General features: G+C 44.1%; 1 protein-coding gene across 3 annotated transcripts in view; it reads right to left on the bottom strand.

Moving 5' to 3' along the window:
* The window catches only part of GON4L (gon-4 like), a 79,913-nt gene that overhangs the window by 10,648 nt on the left and 50,975 nt on the right, over window positions 1-18,290 (bottom strand). For all 3 annotated transcript variants that reach the window (XM_054691806.1, XM_037501202.2, XM_037501203.2), the window contains 8 exons: window positions 17,901-17,987; window positions 15,680-15,851; window positions 14,138-14,282; window positions 10,895-11,045; window positions 4,794-4,910; window positions 2,698-4,392; window positions 1,926-2,178; window positions 1,164-1,348 (listed from right to left, as the gene is read on the bottom strand). In XM_054691806.1, coding sequence (XP_054547781.1) covers window positions 1,164-1,348; window positions 1,926-2,178; window positions 2,698-4,392; window positions 4,794-4,910; window positions 10,895-11,045; window positions 14,138-14,282; window positions 15,680-15,851; window positions 17,901-17,987 — 2,805 coding nt within the window. The remainder of the gene's footprint in view (window positions 1-1,163; window positions 1,349-1,925; window positions 2,179-2,697; window positions 4,393-4,793; window positions 4,911-10,894; window positions 11,046-14,137; window positions 14,283-15,679; window positions 15,852-17,900; window positions 17,988-18,290) is intronic.

Here is an 18,290-nt window from a genome sequence, read left to right as displayed (position 1 = left end):
GTACAGAGGGAGAAAGAGTTATTATGAGAGATTGCCAAGAATTATCCTCCAGAAGTTACTCTTTCAACAGGTTCTAAAATCTGACTATTAATGGGAGACACAGAGCAGTGAGCAAATACAACTCCTTTTCTGGTAGGGAGCAACTCAAAAACCTACATTTTTCTGGCAATACAGCACTACCTGCAAGAACATTAATCTTTCTCTAAACTCATAGCCCTAATCTTTCCTCCCTGATTTCATCTCCATATTGAAATAGATAAAGGAGTGTTTTATACATAAAGAAGGAAGCATGGTATTACCTAAGGGTAAATAATACATAAATTAGAATGTTAATAAAGTATAGGGAGAAAAATCATGACTATCACTGCTAACACTGTACTTTGCTGGGGGGACAAAAGAAACAACAGAATGTGATAGCAACTGAATGAGATAACTAATCAGCACAGCTACTAGAAACAGGTTGGGTGATTATCTCTGAAGATCAAGATGCTTCCCTGAGACCCACTCTCTGACTAGTGACCTGAGATCTCAAGCTAGAGGGTCAGTAAGGTCCTCATTAGCCTAGCCACTGAAGTTACAACCTCCCACTGATGAGAAAGGTATTATTTTTCCCCAATTTCTGGGCAGTAGAGGGGTAATGCTAAGCTACTAACACTAAAACTGCTGATGATTGAACTCTGTGTCTGTGTCTCTTGTGGTTCTCTCACACAGATCTTTTGTTGTTCCAGGAGAGTTAAGGCAGAGGTATTCAAGGTTGCTGGCAGCCTGAAAATAAGATTTATTTTGGGCATCCCCAATGGCACAGGGGTTAAAGTCTCAGCGGTATCTAGCTATCACCAGCCACTGCAGCATGAGTTCGATCCCTGGCAAGGGAGCTAACCATATGGCACAGCAGACCTCTCCTGTCTCCCCACTGCTCCCCTCAGCAGTGTATTTGCGTACATCTGCCTGTTCTGCTCCCCACTCTGTCTCTGGTGAATCCTCTCAACCTCCCCATCTCTGGCCTACACCCCGGTTCTTCTATGCAAAAAATAAATAAGTAAAACTTAAGGGAAAAAAAAAAAAAGAAAGAAAAGCAGACTTATTTTAAAAATACCTCCCCTAGAAGGAGAAGTAGCCTCATTCACAGGGACAAAGAGTGATAGGTAGCAGCATTTGCCTACCCTGGTCAGATAAGCCTGAGCAAAGGCCAAATCCTTCTGTTCCCTGAGCGGATCCCGTTCAAGAATGTCCTCATCATACAGCAACAGCAACTTGGAGGTGTCTTTGCTGGCCCGGGCCCGACTTCCCCGCTTGTTTCGCGCTCGATGATTGCTCCGGCCCTTTCCAGCAGCTTTGATGCTCTCTCCTTAGAGTGCATGTGAAAAAGACTGTTTCTCTGGCTCTGGAACCCCTCCTCTTCCCATCCCACCACATACACCCAACCACCCAACTCCTATTCAACATTTTGGAGCAATTCAGAAGAAAAGCTATTGGAAAATGGTAAGAAAGGCACACCTGTCTCCACCAAGTCAGCCCTCTGCAGTCTGCAACATAACTGCACCAACAGGGATGACTATGAGATACTTAGCCACTACATTTGAGAAAGGAGTCTAGAGGATATGACTCATTTTATGCTCTCAAGGACTACGTCTTGGTGAGGAAAGAGCAGTGTTTCTGAAACAAACACCACTCTTAACTCATATGTCACAGGTTAAGTAGGAAAAAGTATAAAAACTTGGATGAACCTAATACAAATGCAGCTGCTGATAAGAGTCAAAGTTAACATTTCTGAACATCTTTTCTCTGTAAAGCCACCAGGTTAAATATCTGTTTGTGGGAAGGGAGTTTGCAGGGGAGATCCAGGATTTCCTCTGGAAACTCTCCAACTGGTTTTCCTAACAGCCACCTGCACACTGGCTCCTAGACAATGAGACCAAACTCACCCGGTGGTGTCCTGCTGGCCTCCACCGGAGCTGTCTTGGGTGAAGCAAAGGTGGTAGGAAGCTTCTCAGCAGGGTCTCCAATTGCTTCATCTGTCATTTCATCTTCTTTCTGCATGCTTTCCATTCCTTCGGCTTCTTCCTCCTCCTCTTCTTCAGGCTCAGAGTTCTCTTCCTGAGAGTTCTCTTCCTCAGACTCCCCCTCCTGACTCATGCGCCTTTCAGATGCCAACCAAGTCAGTTTCTCCATTGTTTCCTGCAACCCCCACACAGAGTGTTCACAGGACTCCTGACTGCTCACAAAGAACTGAGTGCACAGTTTACTGGGACGTACTGAAGATGGTCAGTGGGGTAGGGGTAGGGGGTGGGGGACTCAATTATCTGAAGCTTCTGAGTTTTGGAATTAGAGATCACTGAGATTGCTGCCTAATAGCAGGAGGGGAGAGGAAGCATTCTGAATGGTTCACCTTTAACCCAAGGATAGTTTTTTCCCTTTCTTGATCCACAATTATGATCATATATCATATATGAACGTGTGTATGTGTGTTTAAATTGGGTTCAGGTGATGCAATTTAATATTTAATAAGCTTAAGTAAAATTTCAACCTTTCCCTCTCACCTCAGTGCATAATCAAGCCCCACAATGCATTCAAAACTCCAATGACTTCAGGACTAAAGGACTTTAGGATTAAGGGCACTAAGCAAGCAGATGGCTTAGCAATAAATGGAACATATGACTGAGTCCATAAAGTATATATGGATATTCTAAGTCTCACCTGGAGTTCTGGGACAGAGAGCACAGATTCCTCAGAAGCCGATGACATCTCATCTTCCTCATCTTGGGTAAGGTCGTCAAAGTCTTCTTCTTCTTCTTCCTCTGGTCCATCTTTCTCTCCTCCAGTTTCTGGTCCCGCTGGGGTCCCCACTGACTGACCATCAACACTACATGAGTCCTCAGGCTTCCCTGGGGGACTGCTCAGAACCAATTCAGGGTCAGTAGAGGAAGCAGTCTTTGGCGATCCTCTGCTCACATCTATGTTTCCTTCATCGGGAGACTCCAGAGAAGCTGAAGCGGTGTTAGCTGCTTGACTCGTCTCCTCCTTCTTTAAGACTGTGTGTTTCTTCACCTCTCTAGCACCACCTGACTCCTCACTTGCGAAGCCAGTGTCCAGTTCCAAGGAGTGTTCTTTTTTTACTTCAACACAAACATCCTGCTCAGGGAATCCTCTGGAGATTTCCTCCCCAGGGTCTTTAGGTTCCATCTTGACAATTACCTCTAAATCCCCAGTGGGGGGATTTAGGGGTTCCTGGAAGCCCTGAGGCAGAAGTTCCAGAGCTGGCCTTCCCTCCTCTGTTTTCACAATTGTCCAGCCATAGGCATTGTTCTCTGACCATTCTTCCTGGCACACTCGACCAGCTGGTGGAGGCCCAGGGCTGTGCTCCTCTTTGGGGAAGACAGTAGCACAGAGGGGAGACAGCTCCAGGGGTTCTAACTTGGGTTGTAAGCTTTGAAAAGCATTTTTCCCATCAGTTGAAGGACAACCAATGTCCACATTCACCTGGGCCTTATCTTCAGGGGTGGAAGGTACAGGAAGATTCATGGAGTTGCCAGAAACAATTAAGGGTGGGATGGAGGAGGCCACAAGGGGCTGGTTCAGTGGACAGGGGAAAGAAGTAGGGTTAACCAAGAGGGTGGTGATGGGAATGGTCTGAGAACTCTGGGCCACAGCTGCATTGACAGGCTGAATCACGTTGCAGCCACTGCCAAGGCTCACAACCTTCACAGTGGTGGCAGGAACGGTGAAGATAACAGGTGTGGTGTGGATGAGGGGAGCAGCCTCCAGCCAGAGAGAGGTCTTAGCCCCCTTTCTCTTGGGACCTTTCCGTTTCACGCATGGTTTTTGAATCTTAGAAGAGGCAAGTGAGGGCAGCATAACCTTAGGCACGGGGACACTGGAGAGTAGGGTCTGGGGCTCAGACAGAGGGAAGCTGGTCCTGGCCTTAGAGGGCGTAGTAGGCAGTGTGGTTGGAGACTCGAAACTATCACTCCCGGACATGCCTAGTGGAGGGACACCTGGCACTGTCTGTAAGACAGTGGCTGGCTGGATCAGGTGAGGAATCCGGACCACCATTTTGCTCGGAGGGGCCTCTGACTGAGTCAACCTAGCGGGTGTTTTTCCAGAGTTGGAGCTAGGCTGGAGAGAGATGCTGGGTCTGCCAGGGAGAGGCTTCATGGCTGATGATCGCTTTTGTCTCCGACCCTTCCTGGAAAAATGGTTGGTAATTGGCTTCAGTTTCAGGACTACACCCTTTGGTAACAGCAGTGGATACCAAGTTTCACTCCCCAATTCTGAACTGCCTTTTTCTAGGCCTGCGTCCGAGTTGATCTCAGCAATTCCAGTCACATTTCCTACCTCTCTGGCACTATCAGCTATGTGCCGCAGTTCCTCCTGGATGGACGGGAGACTGGCCTATTGGGAACAAGCATATGTCACAAGGTGGTAAAAAATAAATACAGACATACACACACAGAAATATTGGGGCTTTTTAGATTTTAGGAACACTTCCAAAACAGTCTCAAGACAGCTTTTCAAGCAGATTTTTCTGCACCATATCACATTTCTATGAAGACTGCATTCCAGTTATATATTCTAGAAACATTTCTTAGAATTTCCTTTAGGAAACTATCACTTTATCATTATTTACCATTATTTCTAAAAGTATGGAGAAGTAAGATAGGAAGAGTAAATGAGGAAGATTTTCTAATTCCTAGTTTTACAACTAAAGCATTAGAGGGATAAACTAGTCCTCAGTGTTTCCTATTGGGTTTTTAGTGACCTTCTCCAACATACTTTGAGGAAGACAGCTGTACCTTTAACCAGAATGGAAGCCGGTGTTCTTCCCTCTCCACAGGTGGCTTCCACTGATGTGGCTGAATTTCTTCACAGCACTTTACTAAGATGGGCAGTTGTTTGGTCTTCTTATAAAACTAAGTGCAAAGAAATAAAACATGAGCTACCTTCCTTCCAGAAACATTTCCCTCTGTCAAGCTGGGAAGTGGAGTGGGCAGTGGTCTGAGATAGACACACACATACACACCACACTCCTACACATACATATGTAGCAGCCTATGCTGATGTATCTGCAATTCAAATTAAACCAATCTCTATCATTAATAACAGATTTTATGGTTCCTCAATACCTTGTAACTGATGTTATTCATTCTGGTTACCATGAAGGGAAAAATTTTAGATCAAAGAAAAAAATGAAGCAGATGATCAAGTACTCCTATCAGATTTGCTTCTGCAGAATAGCTGCAATGATTGTGACTGAACCCTCATCCTAGACACACAGGAGCTTCCTTTTAAGCAAATAATGGGGTGAAGGACATTAGAAGGGAGGGGAAAGGTGAACAGAGACTGAGACAGTTCAGCTTTAAAAGTAGATAAAAGAGGGTCTCCCCGGTGGCGCAGCAGGTTGAGCGCCGTGCTGTGAAGCTGTCCGCAGCCTCTGCAGCGTGGGTTTGATTCCCGGCAAGCCAGGGAGAAACCCACATGGCGTGGCAGACCTCTCCTGTCTCACCCGCTGCTCCCCTCAGCAGTGTTTTCCGTCAGTCTACCTGTTCTGCTCCCGCTCTGTCTCTGGCGAATTCTCTCACCCTCCCGTGCCTCTGACCTGTACCCCAGTTCTTGTATAAACAAATTTTAAAAAATCGTTTAAAAAAAATAAAAAATAGGCCTCCCCTGGTGGCGCAGGCAGCTGAGTGCAGCGTTGTGAAGCTGTCCGCAGTCTCTACAGCACCGGTTCGATCCTGGCCGGCCGGCAAGGGTCCCACATGGCATGGCAGACCTCTCCTGTCACGCCTGCTGCACCCCTCAACAGTGTATTTTGTCAGTCTGCCTGTTCTGTTCCCTGCTCTGTCTCTGGTAAATCCTCTCACCCTCCCGCGCATATGGCCTGTACCCCGGTTCTTGTATAAATCTTGAAAAAACATAAATAAAAATAAATAAAAGTAGGTAAAAGAGGGGACGTGAACTAGCTCTGATAGTAAGCATCCACTCATTCAGCCTGCTAAGTGCCAGGTTCTTTGCTACAAGCTGAATGTACAAATAGAGAAGCAATTCCTGCTCTTAAGGAGCTTACAGAGTCATAGGTAAGATACTCAAGTAGACCAATGACATTCTGTATAAAAAAGCAAAGACAAGGCCTCCCTGGTGGCCTAGGGGTTAAGTCTTAGCACTCTCACCACTACAGCCTGAGTTTGATTCCCAGCCAGGGAGCTAACCCACATGGCCCTGCAGACCTCTCCTCTTTCACCCACTGCTCCCCTCAGCAGTGTATTTCAGTAACTCTGCCTATTCTGCTACCCACTCTGTGTCTGGTGAATCCTCTCACAACATGCACTTCTGGCCAATACCCCCAGTTCTTCTATACAAAAAGAAGCACAGGCAAGGATGTACACAAAAAGGACCAACAATTCAAACTTCAACAAAATATTTTCCTGAAGCAGGTACAATTTTGATGAATCTTTTTTTTTTTCAAAAGATTTATTTTATTTATTTAGGCATACAAGAACTGGGGTGCAGGCTAGAGGTGTGAGGAGGTGAGAGGATTCACCAGAGACAAAGTGGGGAGCAGAACATGCAGAATGACTGAAATATACTGCTGAGGCAAGCGGTGGGCAAAACAGGAGAGGTCTGCTGTGCCATGTGGGGTAGCTTCCTGGCCAGGGATTGAACTCATGCTGTAGTGGCTGGCAATAGCATGACAGCACTAAGACTTTAACCCTTGTGTCACTAGGGAGGCCCTATAGATGAATCTTAAGGAAAGAGAATTTGCAACATGAGGCAGAGGAGGGCAGAGTAAACTTCACATTCAAAATTATGAACATGTTTGGTTGTTTTGTTTGTTTTTAAAGATTTATTTATTTACTTATTTATACAAGCACTGGGTACAGTCAGAAGCACGGCAGGGCAAGAGAATTCACCAGAGCCAGAGCGGGGAACAGAACAGGCACACTGATGAAATACACTGCTGAGGGGAGTGACAAGAGAGGTCTGTGCACCGTGTGGGACCCTCGCCAGCAGCCAGGGATTGAACCGGCACTGCAGAGGCTGCGGGCAGCTTCGCAGCCCAGCGCTCAACTGCTGTGCCACCAGGGGAGGCCCTGTTTTGTTTTTTTTTAAAGATTTATTTATTTTTATACAAGAACCAGGGTACAGGCCAGATGCGCGGGAGGGTGAGAGGATTCACCGGAGACAGAGTGGGGAACAGAAGAGGTTGACTGATGAAATATACTGCTTGTATAAAATAAATAAAATAAATAAAAAATAAAATAGAGCAAGGGGAAGAAGAGTTCACAAAGGAGCAATCTGAGGTAGAGATCTGGTGTCACAGGAAATAGCAGAATAGGGAGCTTGAAGAAGCTGAAGTTACCTACTGTATCAACTGAAAAGCTACTAGGATAAGAACAGAAAAATATTCATTGAATAGCCAACTGGGAAATAAGATCTTTGTGGGGATAATATTCACATTTTCATGGTTAAAGAATTAGGGAGAAATCCGTAAAACAGGCAAATTAAATATATCCATTTGGCTTTATTCCCTCTGAAACTCTGGGAAAAAAAAAAGAAAGAAAAAAAATTTTAAAAGATTTATTTATGCATGCATGCAAGACCTGGAATGTAGGCTAGAGGTGTGGGAGGTAAGAGGATTCACCAGAGACAAAGCAGGGAGCAAAACAGGTGGATTGACTGAAATATACTGCTCAAGGGAGCAGCAGGCGAGAGAGGAGAGGTCTGCTGCACCATGTGGGTAGCTCCCTGGCCAGGGATCGAACTCATGCTGCAATGGCTGTGGATAGATTCATAGTGCTGACACTTAACCCCCTTGCACCACCAGAGAGGCCCAGAAAGAAAATTTTTTAAGGCAGAAGCCCAAAGGAGTGACAGAATGAGAAAAAAGACTAATGCAACAAAATTTTCAAAGCTGAAAATCAGATAGATGAGTGGTAACTGACACAGGATAATGAAGGAGGCCAAATCCCATGTACAGAAAAAATTAAGAGTTAATGACATCCACCAACAAGACTAACAAAAGGCAAGACACCAGATGACTCCAAAAGTGGGGGTAAAGCTGAAATTAAGGGTTTCCCTGGTGGCACAGGGGTTAAGTCTCAGAGCTGTCAAGCTATCACCAGCCACTGAAGCATGAGTTTGATCCCTTGGCAGCACTATTTATAACAGCTAAGCTATGGAAACAACCCAAATGTTTCAAAATAGATGGAATACTACTCAACAATCAAAAAAGATAAATTCATGCCATTGGCAGCAACATGGATGGAGCTGGAAGGGATTATGCTCGGTGAAATAAGTCAGAAGGAAAAAGAAAAATATCGGATGGTATCACTTACAGGAGAAATATAGGGGAACCAAATAAGGGATCAGAAAAAAAAACAATAACTAAATAAAAAGCCAAAATTAATTAACAGGCAACTATAAATCAGAGACATTCCACAGGGAAGAGAAGGGAAAGGGAGCAAAACAGGGGAGGGAAGAACACAAAGGACTATGACGATGATTCACAGGTGAACTGGTGGTAGGAATTTTATGGGACTACACCTTTTTTGATTGTTGAGTAGTATTCCATCTATTTTGGGACATTTGCCAAGGTCTGTGCCCATACCGCCTCTAATAGCTGTCTGAAGATGCCTGATAGCAGTAACCTGATCAGCATCACAAGCCTGTGCCTGCGCCACCTCTAAATTAGGCTGTTCCCAATTGCTGCTGCCTCCGGCATTGCCCAGCCTGGCCTCCAGATCTCTGCTGCTGTCTGGGACAGTACTACCACAGCAGCATGACTTGTGATCACCTTCAGCTGCCACTGTGAATTGGGTTCACTGCTTATTGTTATGCCACCAGCTCCAGGCTCTCATGGAGGGGACAATGTCATCTTTCATGAGCATCTTTTCATTTGTACTACTCCACACTGTGGATGCTATCTCGAGTAGGTCAGATGGCCTTTGTGGCATTAAAAATGTTTTCCTTTTTCTTTACAGCTCTCTCAATATCTCCCTTGTAAACAAAACCTGTTGTTACACCTGTGTTTGAGTCATGTCTTGCAAATGCAAGTGCACAGGTGAAAACCCATGGAACATGACATTCCTTAGGTTTGCATGGTTTCAACCACACAACTGACATAAAGGAGGAGATTATCCAGACAGAAAATTAACAAAGAAAAAAAGGCTTAAATGAAATGTTGGATGATTAGAACAGATGGATTTAATTGGGCACTTATAGCACTTTCCACCCCAAAAGAAATAAATACTTAATTCTCTAGAGCACAAAGAATATATTTTAATATTGGGAGGTTGTATGAGTCTAAAAATATGTCCATTTCTTCTAGATTGTCTAGTTAGTTTGCATAGATACTTTTGAAATAGGTTCCTTTTTTTAAAGATTTATTTATTTTTATTTATGCATGCAAGAACTGGGATATAGGCCAGAGGTACAGGGGGTGAGAGGATTCACCAGAGACAGAGTGGGGAGCAGAACAGGCAGATCTACTGAAATACACTGCTGAGGGGAGCAGTGGGTGACACAGGAGAGGTCTGCTGCACCATGTGGGTAGTTCCTTGGCTGGGGATCAAACTCATGCTGCAGTGGTTGTGGATTGCTTCACAGTGCTGAGATTTAACCCCCTGCACCACCAGGGATGCCCAAGACTTGGACAATTTTATATTTTGGGGAAATACCCACAACAGAGGAAGGAGATAAATGGATCAATGTCCCTGGAGAGGCATGAGGGGAAATCAATCTAGCACACAGATGAGAGGAATAAGCCTTAGATAAAAGGTTCCTTCTCTTCACTGAGACGACACAAATCTCGGAAACGTCATGTTCATGGGTCCTCTCCCACGCACTTACAATGCCAAGATGAATCACAGAGTGTAACAATAACAGGGTTTAATTATAAAGGGAAAACTGAGAAAAAGGAAAGAGTTATTAAGGCCACAAATGACCATCTGTCCTAGCCCAGAGAGTGTCCACAGAGCACAGTAGACAAAACCAAAAGCTGGGCCTCCCTGGTGGCACAGGGGTTAAAGTCTCAGCACTATCAAGCTATCACCAGCCACTGCAGCAGGAGTTCAATCCTTGGCCAAGGAGCTAACCCACATGGGGCAGCAGACCTCTCTGTCTTGCCCGCTGCTTCCCTCAGCAGTGTATTTCAGTAGATCTGCCTATTCTGCTCCCCACTCTGTCTCTGGTGAATCCTCTCACCCCTCACCCCACACCTCTGGCCTGCAACCAGTTCTTGTATGCATAAATATATACAAATAAATCTTAAAAAAACAAACAAACAAAAGCTGCTTGTGAATGATGCCGTTGTCCTTCCAATGAGAGCCTGGAGCTGGCATCACACCAATAAGCAGTGGACCAGGACCCAATTCACAGTGGCAGCTAGAGGTGACACTTCAAAACTGTCATAGTTTTTTTTTTTTTTTTTAAAGATTTATTTATTTATTTATACAAACACTGGATACAGTTAGAAGCACAGGAGGGTGAGAGAATTCACCAGAGCCAGAGCGGAGAGCAAAACAGACAGACTGACGGAATACACTGCTGAGGGGAGCAGTGGGCGGCAGGAGAGGTCTGCGCACCATGTGGGACCCTCACCTGGTGGCCGGGGATCGAACCGGCGCTGCAGAAGGTGCGGGCAGCTTCGCATCCCAGCACTCAACTGCTGCTCCACCGGGAAGGCCCAAAACTGTCGTAGTTTTAAAACCCAAACCCACTGGAGTGTGAGACCCAATCTGCGCAGGGGTTAGTGTTTCATACTAGGCATGGTGGTGGGTGCAGCAGAGCTGGGCACAAACTGTTGCACCACCAAACTAGAAGCCACAGGGCTCCTCTTATAAGACTAAGAAGAAGAAAAAAGGGGTACACTAAGGTGGGGTGTGCAGGAAACACTCACTTTGACAATGTTGTTAGGAGATCTGTTCATGCTGAGATTCTTGATTCTCACTGTCAGCTGTTGCGTAGTCTTGCAGGTTAGAAGGTACTTGCTGATTAGAGGCTTAGGAAACTCAGTCCCTTCAAAGTGCTTCAGCCCTAAAGCTAACAAACTGAGGAAGAAACAGTATCACTAAATTGCACTTCGAAGTCCATTCTTTAAAAAGCTCCCCCAGACTAACTCCCCATTTTATAACCATATTTTCTACATCTAATTCTTACATAAGTTAATGGTTACTCAGTAAAAATTTTCAGATATTTACTGAGTACTAGTGAGTACTATGAATAAGATTCAATCAAGAATTCACAATCAAATGGGAGGAGGGAGAAACTAAGCAAAAATGTCAAATAATAAATGTCACTAATAAATGTCAAATCATTATAAGCTGTATACTGATACCATGAAGTTCAATGAAATACAAAAGAAGAAGAGCTCTAATAAAACAAATATAAAAATGGGCACCACCTCCCAATATTACATATTCAGTCACAGTTACCTATGTACATATTTGCTGATGGCAATGAGGCAATACATATCAAGAGCCATAAAAATGTTCATAACCTTTACTGATTGTCTCATACTTGGAAATTTACCAAAAGGGATAAACTAAAATGACTTTCAAAAGTTCTGTGCACAGGGCCTCCCCAGTGGCACAGCAGTTGAGCGCTGGGTTGCAAGGCTGCCCGCAGCCTCTGCGGCGCCGGTTCGATCCCCGGCTGCTCCCCGGCCACCAGAGGAGGGTCCCACATGGCGCGCAGACCTCTCCTGCCGTGCCCGCTGCTCCCCTCAGCAGTGTACTTCGGTCCTTCTGCCTGCTCTGCTCCCCGCTCTGGCTCTGGTGAATTCTCTCACCCTCCCGTGCTTCTGACTGTACCCAGGGCATGTATAAACAAAACGAACAAACAAACAAATAAATAAATAAACATGCCTCTGTTAAAAAAAAAAAAAAAAAAGTTCTGTGCACAAAGATCTTTGTGAAGGGCCTCCCTGGTGGCGCAAGGGGTTAAGGCACAGCACTATCAAGTTATCTGCAGCCACTGCAGCACGAGTTCGATTCCTAGCCAGGGAGCTACCCACACAGCACAGCAGTCTTATCCTGTCTCCCCGCTGCTCCCTTCAGCAGTATATTTCAGTAGATCCACATGTTCTGCTCCCTACTCTGTCTCTGGTGAATCCTCTCACCAACCCCATCCCTCTGACCTGTACCCCTGGTCTTGTGTGCATAAATAAGTCTTTATTTTTATTTTTTTTTAAGATTTATTTATTTATTTATACAAGCACTGGGTACAGTCAGAAGCGCGGGAGGGTGAGAGAATTCACCAGAGCCAGAGCAGGGAGCAGAGCAGGCAGAAGGACCAAAGTACACTGCTGAGGGAGCAGCGGGCGGCAGGAGAGGTCTGCACGCCATGTGGGACCCTCTTCCCGGTGGCCGGGGAGCAGCTGGGGATCGAACCGGCGCTGTAGAGGCTGCGGGCAGCTTTGCAACCCAGTGCCCAACCGCTGTGCCACAGGGGAGGCCCCATAAATAAGTCTTTAAATAAAAAAAAACAAAGATCTTTGTGAAACCTTAGTGAAATTACTAAGCAAAAGAAAGGACAAAAAAAAAAAAAAACTAGTGACAAATAAAAAGATTATAGGGTAATTAAATATTGCTTTGAAATGCAGTATAAACAGGCGTAGTGGGTTCAGCGCAATGCTGTGGAGCTGTCCGCAGCCTCTGCAGCACAGGTTTGATTCCCGGCTGGCCAGGGAGATACCCACATGGCGCGGCAGACCTCTCCTGTCTCGCCCGCTGCTCCCCTCAGCAGTGCTTTCAGTATGTCCACCTGTTCTGCTCCCCGCTGTTTCTGGTGAATCTTCTCACCCTCCCACGCCTCTGGCCTGTACCCCAGCTCTTTTATGAATAAAATAAATCTTAAAAAAAAACAAAAAACAAAACAAGACCAAAGAAACAAAAACAAAAAACAATGTTGCACCATACAAGAGAGAAAACCAATTTCAAAAAGATGCTAGGTTAAAAAAGCAAAAGAAAATTCTACTTGAAATGCCACTAATTATAAAAGAAATGCAAAGGAAAAAATCGTTATCTTGGGATGATTACAATAATGAATTAAAAAATGTTTTCCTTTAGAAATAAATGTGCTTTAACAACATCACAACCTTGTGGCCTAGGCACTAAATCTCAGCATTACCACCACAAAGGTGCACCACGATGTCCTGAGTTCCATCCCTTGCCAGGAAGCTAACCACACGGTGCAGCAGACCTCTCCTGACTCACCCGCTGCTCCCCTCAGCAGTGTATTTCAGTACATCTGCCTGTTCTGTTACCCACTCTGTCTCTGGTGAATCCTCTCATCGCCCACACCTCTGGCCTGTACCCTATTCTTGTATGCACAAATAAATAAATCTTTAAAAAAAAAAGATAATTTAAAATGGTTGCAAGGGGGACCTCCCTCCCTGATGGCGCAAGGGGTTAAGCACAGCACTGTGAAGTTATCCACAGTCTCTGCAGCACAAGTTCGGTCCCAGCCTGGGAGCTGATCCACATGGTACAGCAGACCTCTCCTGTCTCCCCTGCTGTTTCCCTCAGCAGTGTATTTTAGTCAGCCTGCCTGTTCTGTTCCCCACTCTTTCTCTGGTGAATTCTCTCACTCCTGCACCTCTGGCCTGTACCCCAGTTCTTGTATGCATAAATAAATAAATCTTTAAAAAAAGAAATACTTCCAAGGGGCCTCCCTCGTGGGGCACGGGTTAAGTCTCAGTGCTATCAAGGTATCACCAGCCACTACAGCATGAGTTCAATCCCCAGCCAGAGAGCTAACCACATGGCACAGCAGACCTCTACTGCTCCCTGCTCTGTCTCTGATGAATCCTCTCATCTCTCCCCCTGACCCCTGCCCCCAGCCACCTCTGGCCTACACTCCAGTTCTTGTATAAATAAACAAACAAATAAATAAATATGAATCTTCAAAAAAAAAAAATGCTTCCAAGTTATGTATATCATTTCCACAAAAGCACAGTCTTTGGCATGGCTGAGAATAAGTTCAAACTACAGAATTATGCCTGTTTACACTGCTTTTTGTTTTGTTGTTCTGTGTCCACATTTTATTATATATGTATAGTTTCCCCTATGCTCCTCAGGAAAAAGAACTAGGTATTATTAGGTTATTTTATGCTTTCACTCCCCCACAGTAAACCCCTTACTTGTCCTCAGCCTTGGTGAAGAAAATCTTTTCCTGAGGATTCTTTGCCTTCAGAGAACATACTGGAAGCAGCTCGGGATACATGAAAACCTTGCTTGTGGCCAGGATCCAAGCCACTTGCTTTGGCAAACAGGGAAATTCAGAGGCTGTAAGAAAAAAAATCTGTGATAAATGAAATTCTAGACGAGAACAGGGCCTCATAAAAGGTTCTAAATGCACTTCTGCATCTAGATAGAGCTGCCCCTACCTAATTTGACCTCGTGCCCATACCACATACTCTCCCCAGAAAAATTTCCAAAGTCTCTCTCAGTCTAACATGCCCAAATGGAGTCCCCAGTCAATGTCATAAAAAGCTGATTCTCTTATTCTTTCCTATATGGAACACTTAACACGCTACGATACATAAACAATCATAAAGTACCTGGTATAATATCTGCACATAGCATATGCTCAAAATTTTTTTACCTCCTTCCCCCTTTAAATCCTTGAAAGATAAGTGACCTTCAACAATGCTGTCTTTCTTCCAGGATAAGATTCCAACTTCTTTAATTTCCCTCACAAATCTGGCATTCCAATTTTTATTTTATTTGATTCTTACTTAACTTTCATTAAGTTCTCCCAGATTCCTCCTGAGGTTGGGAACAGAAAAACCACAAAGGGAATGAGACAATTCAGTCTCATTCATTCCTGTCTTGATGTCTAAGCCTCTCAAATGCTCTCTCCCACGTCTCCCTTTCCAGAGACAGACACTACTGTACCCAAATTTCTCTTTCCAAAAATGTTATTTTTACATCCCCAGAAGAAAACCAAAGGATACTTCATGTGTGAAGCTATTACTTTGGTATCAAACGAAATTTTAATTACCAACATAACCAATAAAGCAGTTTGAGATCAGTGTCTATGACACAATGCACTTAAAACTATAGTCAATCTAACTGTAAGAGTTAGGGATTTAAAATCAAATCCAAACACAAATCCAAATTCACAACAAACCACTTATTTACTAAACCAGGACACAAATTGGAACCAAGTATTGTAAGGGAACAGCAAGCATTTTCTCAAAAAAACCAAACCTATGAATTTCTTTAAAATATTGAACCTGGCAAATATATACTATCTCCAATTTGTACCTTCCTCCCAAATAAATATTTCATTCAGGAGTAAGCACTGTAATACATAAGGGAAATAAAATGAGTTGATCTTAGTAAGAAAGTAAAAACCTACGCATGACCCAGCTCTACCACCTGACTTCCATCTTTACATGATCCCAGTTTGTCTTGATCTCACTCCTAGTGCTTACACTCAGATCTACTGAAGTCCCATATATCTACCTGCCACATTGTGTCCTGTCTACTGCCTCCATTCTTAACATAAGCCCAAATAGCATGTAATTCTAGAACTCAGTAATGACACAAAGTGAGGATAAAAGAGAGTAGGAAGAAATTACAAATGTCCTCTCTACTTCATCCCTAGGAAATTATGGGATAGGACTCCCACCTCTCACTGCAAGTAAAAACTTGAAGTGGACACATCTGTCCCCTACCAGTCTTCCTGACAGTTTTACGAGGACTCTGGTCAATGCTGACATGTGTGTTGAAGTCTTCAATGAGCTGCATAGCTCCCATCAGGTTACAGGGTTGGAACAAAGTCTGAAACTTGGGGTTGAATTGATGGTGAAGGGCGATGGAGCTTTGAGCAAAGGTTCCTAGCTCTTTCTGGGAAAACAAAACACAAAGGAGATCTAAGTTCCAGAAAATTAATACCAGCAGAAATTAGGCTTTGAGAGAGAAAGCTGTCCTTCCCACTACAGGATAAAAACAGGTAAAAATCATCACAAAGTCTTCTATAATTAACATTATTCCATTAGACTGCTCTTATGTTATGTCCTCATATATCCAGGGGTTTTATTTGTGGAAATATTCATTTACCCTGGTTTTATTCTCAGAATGAGTGTTCCTCAGTTTTTTGGATATATGGCCTAGTCCCCCAGCTAAAATTAAGTTCTCATGAGTGAGAATCAGCTAAAACAAAGTACCCTTCATGATCCTTTGAACACAGTGGGAGAGGAATATACCTGATTGATTAACAAGAAGCTTGGAGTACTAGCCAACATACCACTTAAACTACAAAGAGATTTACTCAGGAAGCAAAGAAAATCATTATCTGCCCAAAAGTTCAAGGGCAATTTTTTTATATAAAGATTTATTTATTTATGTATACAAGAACTAGGACAGACCAGAGGTGTGGGAGGCCAGAGGATTCACTGGAGACAGAGTGGGGAGCAGAACAGGCAGGCAGATGGAAATACACTGCTGAGGGGAGCAACAGGCGAGACAGGAGAGGTCTGCTGAGCCATGTGGGTTACTCCTTGGACGGCTGGGGAGCAAACTCGCACTGCTCTTAACAGCACTGCTCTTCACAGCACTGCTCTTAACCCTCTGCGCCACCAGGGAGGTCCCTCAAGGGCAATTTTTATGGTGTTGATTTAAAATTAAAAGCCTTTCCTTCAAAATGTCATGAGCAAAATTAATTTTATACATAAAATACTGGTATTGAGCCGAGTGAATGGATAATGATTTCAACACAAAGAAGAGAATTATCAAAAAACTAAGAAGTCAAGGTGGATATACAGATGAGGAAGCGACCCAATAAAATTGTCAAGAGGAATCCAATCTCTGTTTTTCTTTCTTTCTTCTTCTTTTTTTTTTTTAAGATTTATTTTTTTATTTATACAATAGCTGGGGTACAGGCCAAAAGCGCGGGAGGATGAGAGGATTCACCAGAGACAGAGTGGTGAGCAGAACAGGAAGACAGACTGAAAGCACGGCTGAGGGGAGCAGCAGGTGCAACAGGAGAGGTCTGCAGTGCCATGTGGGAATCTCCCTGGCCAGCTGGGAATTGAACCTGTACTGCAGAGTCTGCGGACAGCTTCATAGTGCTGTGCTCAACCTGCTGTGCCACCGGGGAGGTCCCTCTTCTTTTTTTTTTTTTTAAGATTTCTTTATTTTTTAAATTTCATTACTTTGTGACTTTTTTATTAAGATTTTATTTATTGGGCCTCCCTGGTGGCGCAGCAGTTGAGCACTGGGTTGCAAAGCTGCCCGCAGCCTCTGCAGCACCGGTTCGATCCCCGGCTGCTCCCCAGCCACCAGAGGAGGGTCCCACATGGCGCGCAGACCTCTCCTGCCGCCCGCTGCTCCACTCAGCAGTGTACTTTGGTCCTTCTGCCTGCTCTGCTCCCCACTCTGGCTCTGGTGAATTCTCTCACCCTCCCACGCTTCTGACTGTACCCAGTGCTTGTATAAATAAATAAAAATAAATCTTAAAAAAAAAAATGATTTTATTTATTTTTATTTTTGCATAGAAGAACTGGAGTATAGGCTTGAGGTGAGGGTGGGTGAGAGGATTCACCAGAGACAGTGCGGGGAGCAGAACAGGCAGATTTACTGAAATACCCTGCTAAGGGCAACAGCGGGCAAGACAGGAGAGGTCTGCTGTGCCAAGTGGATTAGCTCCCTAACAGGGATCGAACTCAGGCCTTTGCGTTGGTAATGCTGAGCCTTAACCCCTAGGCCACCCAGGAGGCCCAATCTCTGTCCTTTCATGGGAATCAGCGACTTGTTATTTCTACAAATATAGGAAGTCATATGAATAACAAATGAAACATGCAGAAGAATACATGGAGATTATGATGGGCAACTCTCTGTGAGAAATGACTTTTAAAATTAATTGCCTACTTAATTTAGGGATATTTGGAGCCTTACCAGAAATATCTTGGTGGTGGCAGCCTCCGAACTGAGATTGGGGTTGGAGGTAGCAAGAAGGTGAATTTGTGTCAAGAGCTGAACATGCTAGGAAGGGAAAGAAAATAATATACATGTTATGATGTCCTTTCAGTAACCCAGAAGATCTTACCAAGATGTTTGCAACTTTATCATACATGTTTTCTTTTGTGGAGAGACTATGGAAACAATATAGTATCTTCACATGAATTTCTCAGTATGTTCCCCTTGAGCAAAACTATAGAACCAGAGGAAGTTTAACCACAAACCAGAGGGACTGAGATTAGAAAGAGGAAATAACTACTCTGGCAGTGAAAGGTGTTAAATTTCATAACGAATTATTAAGAATTCTTTGAAAACTTCTAAGTTTGA

The sequence above is a fragment of the Talpa occidentalis genome, unplaced genomic scaffold (assembly GCF_014898055.3).
Source record: "Talpa occidentalis isolate TD23 unplaced genomic scaffold, MPIMG_talOcc4v2.1 talOcc4.9, whole genome shotgun sequence".
In the NCBI taxonomy this organism is placed as follows: domain Eukaryota; kingdom Metazoa; phylum Chordata; class Mammalia; order Eulipotyphla; family Talpidae; genus Talpa; species Talpa occidentalis.
The sequence above is the reverse complement of the archived record's forward strand: the minus strand, read 5'-3'. Positions and strand labels throughout refer to the sequence as shown.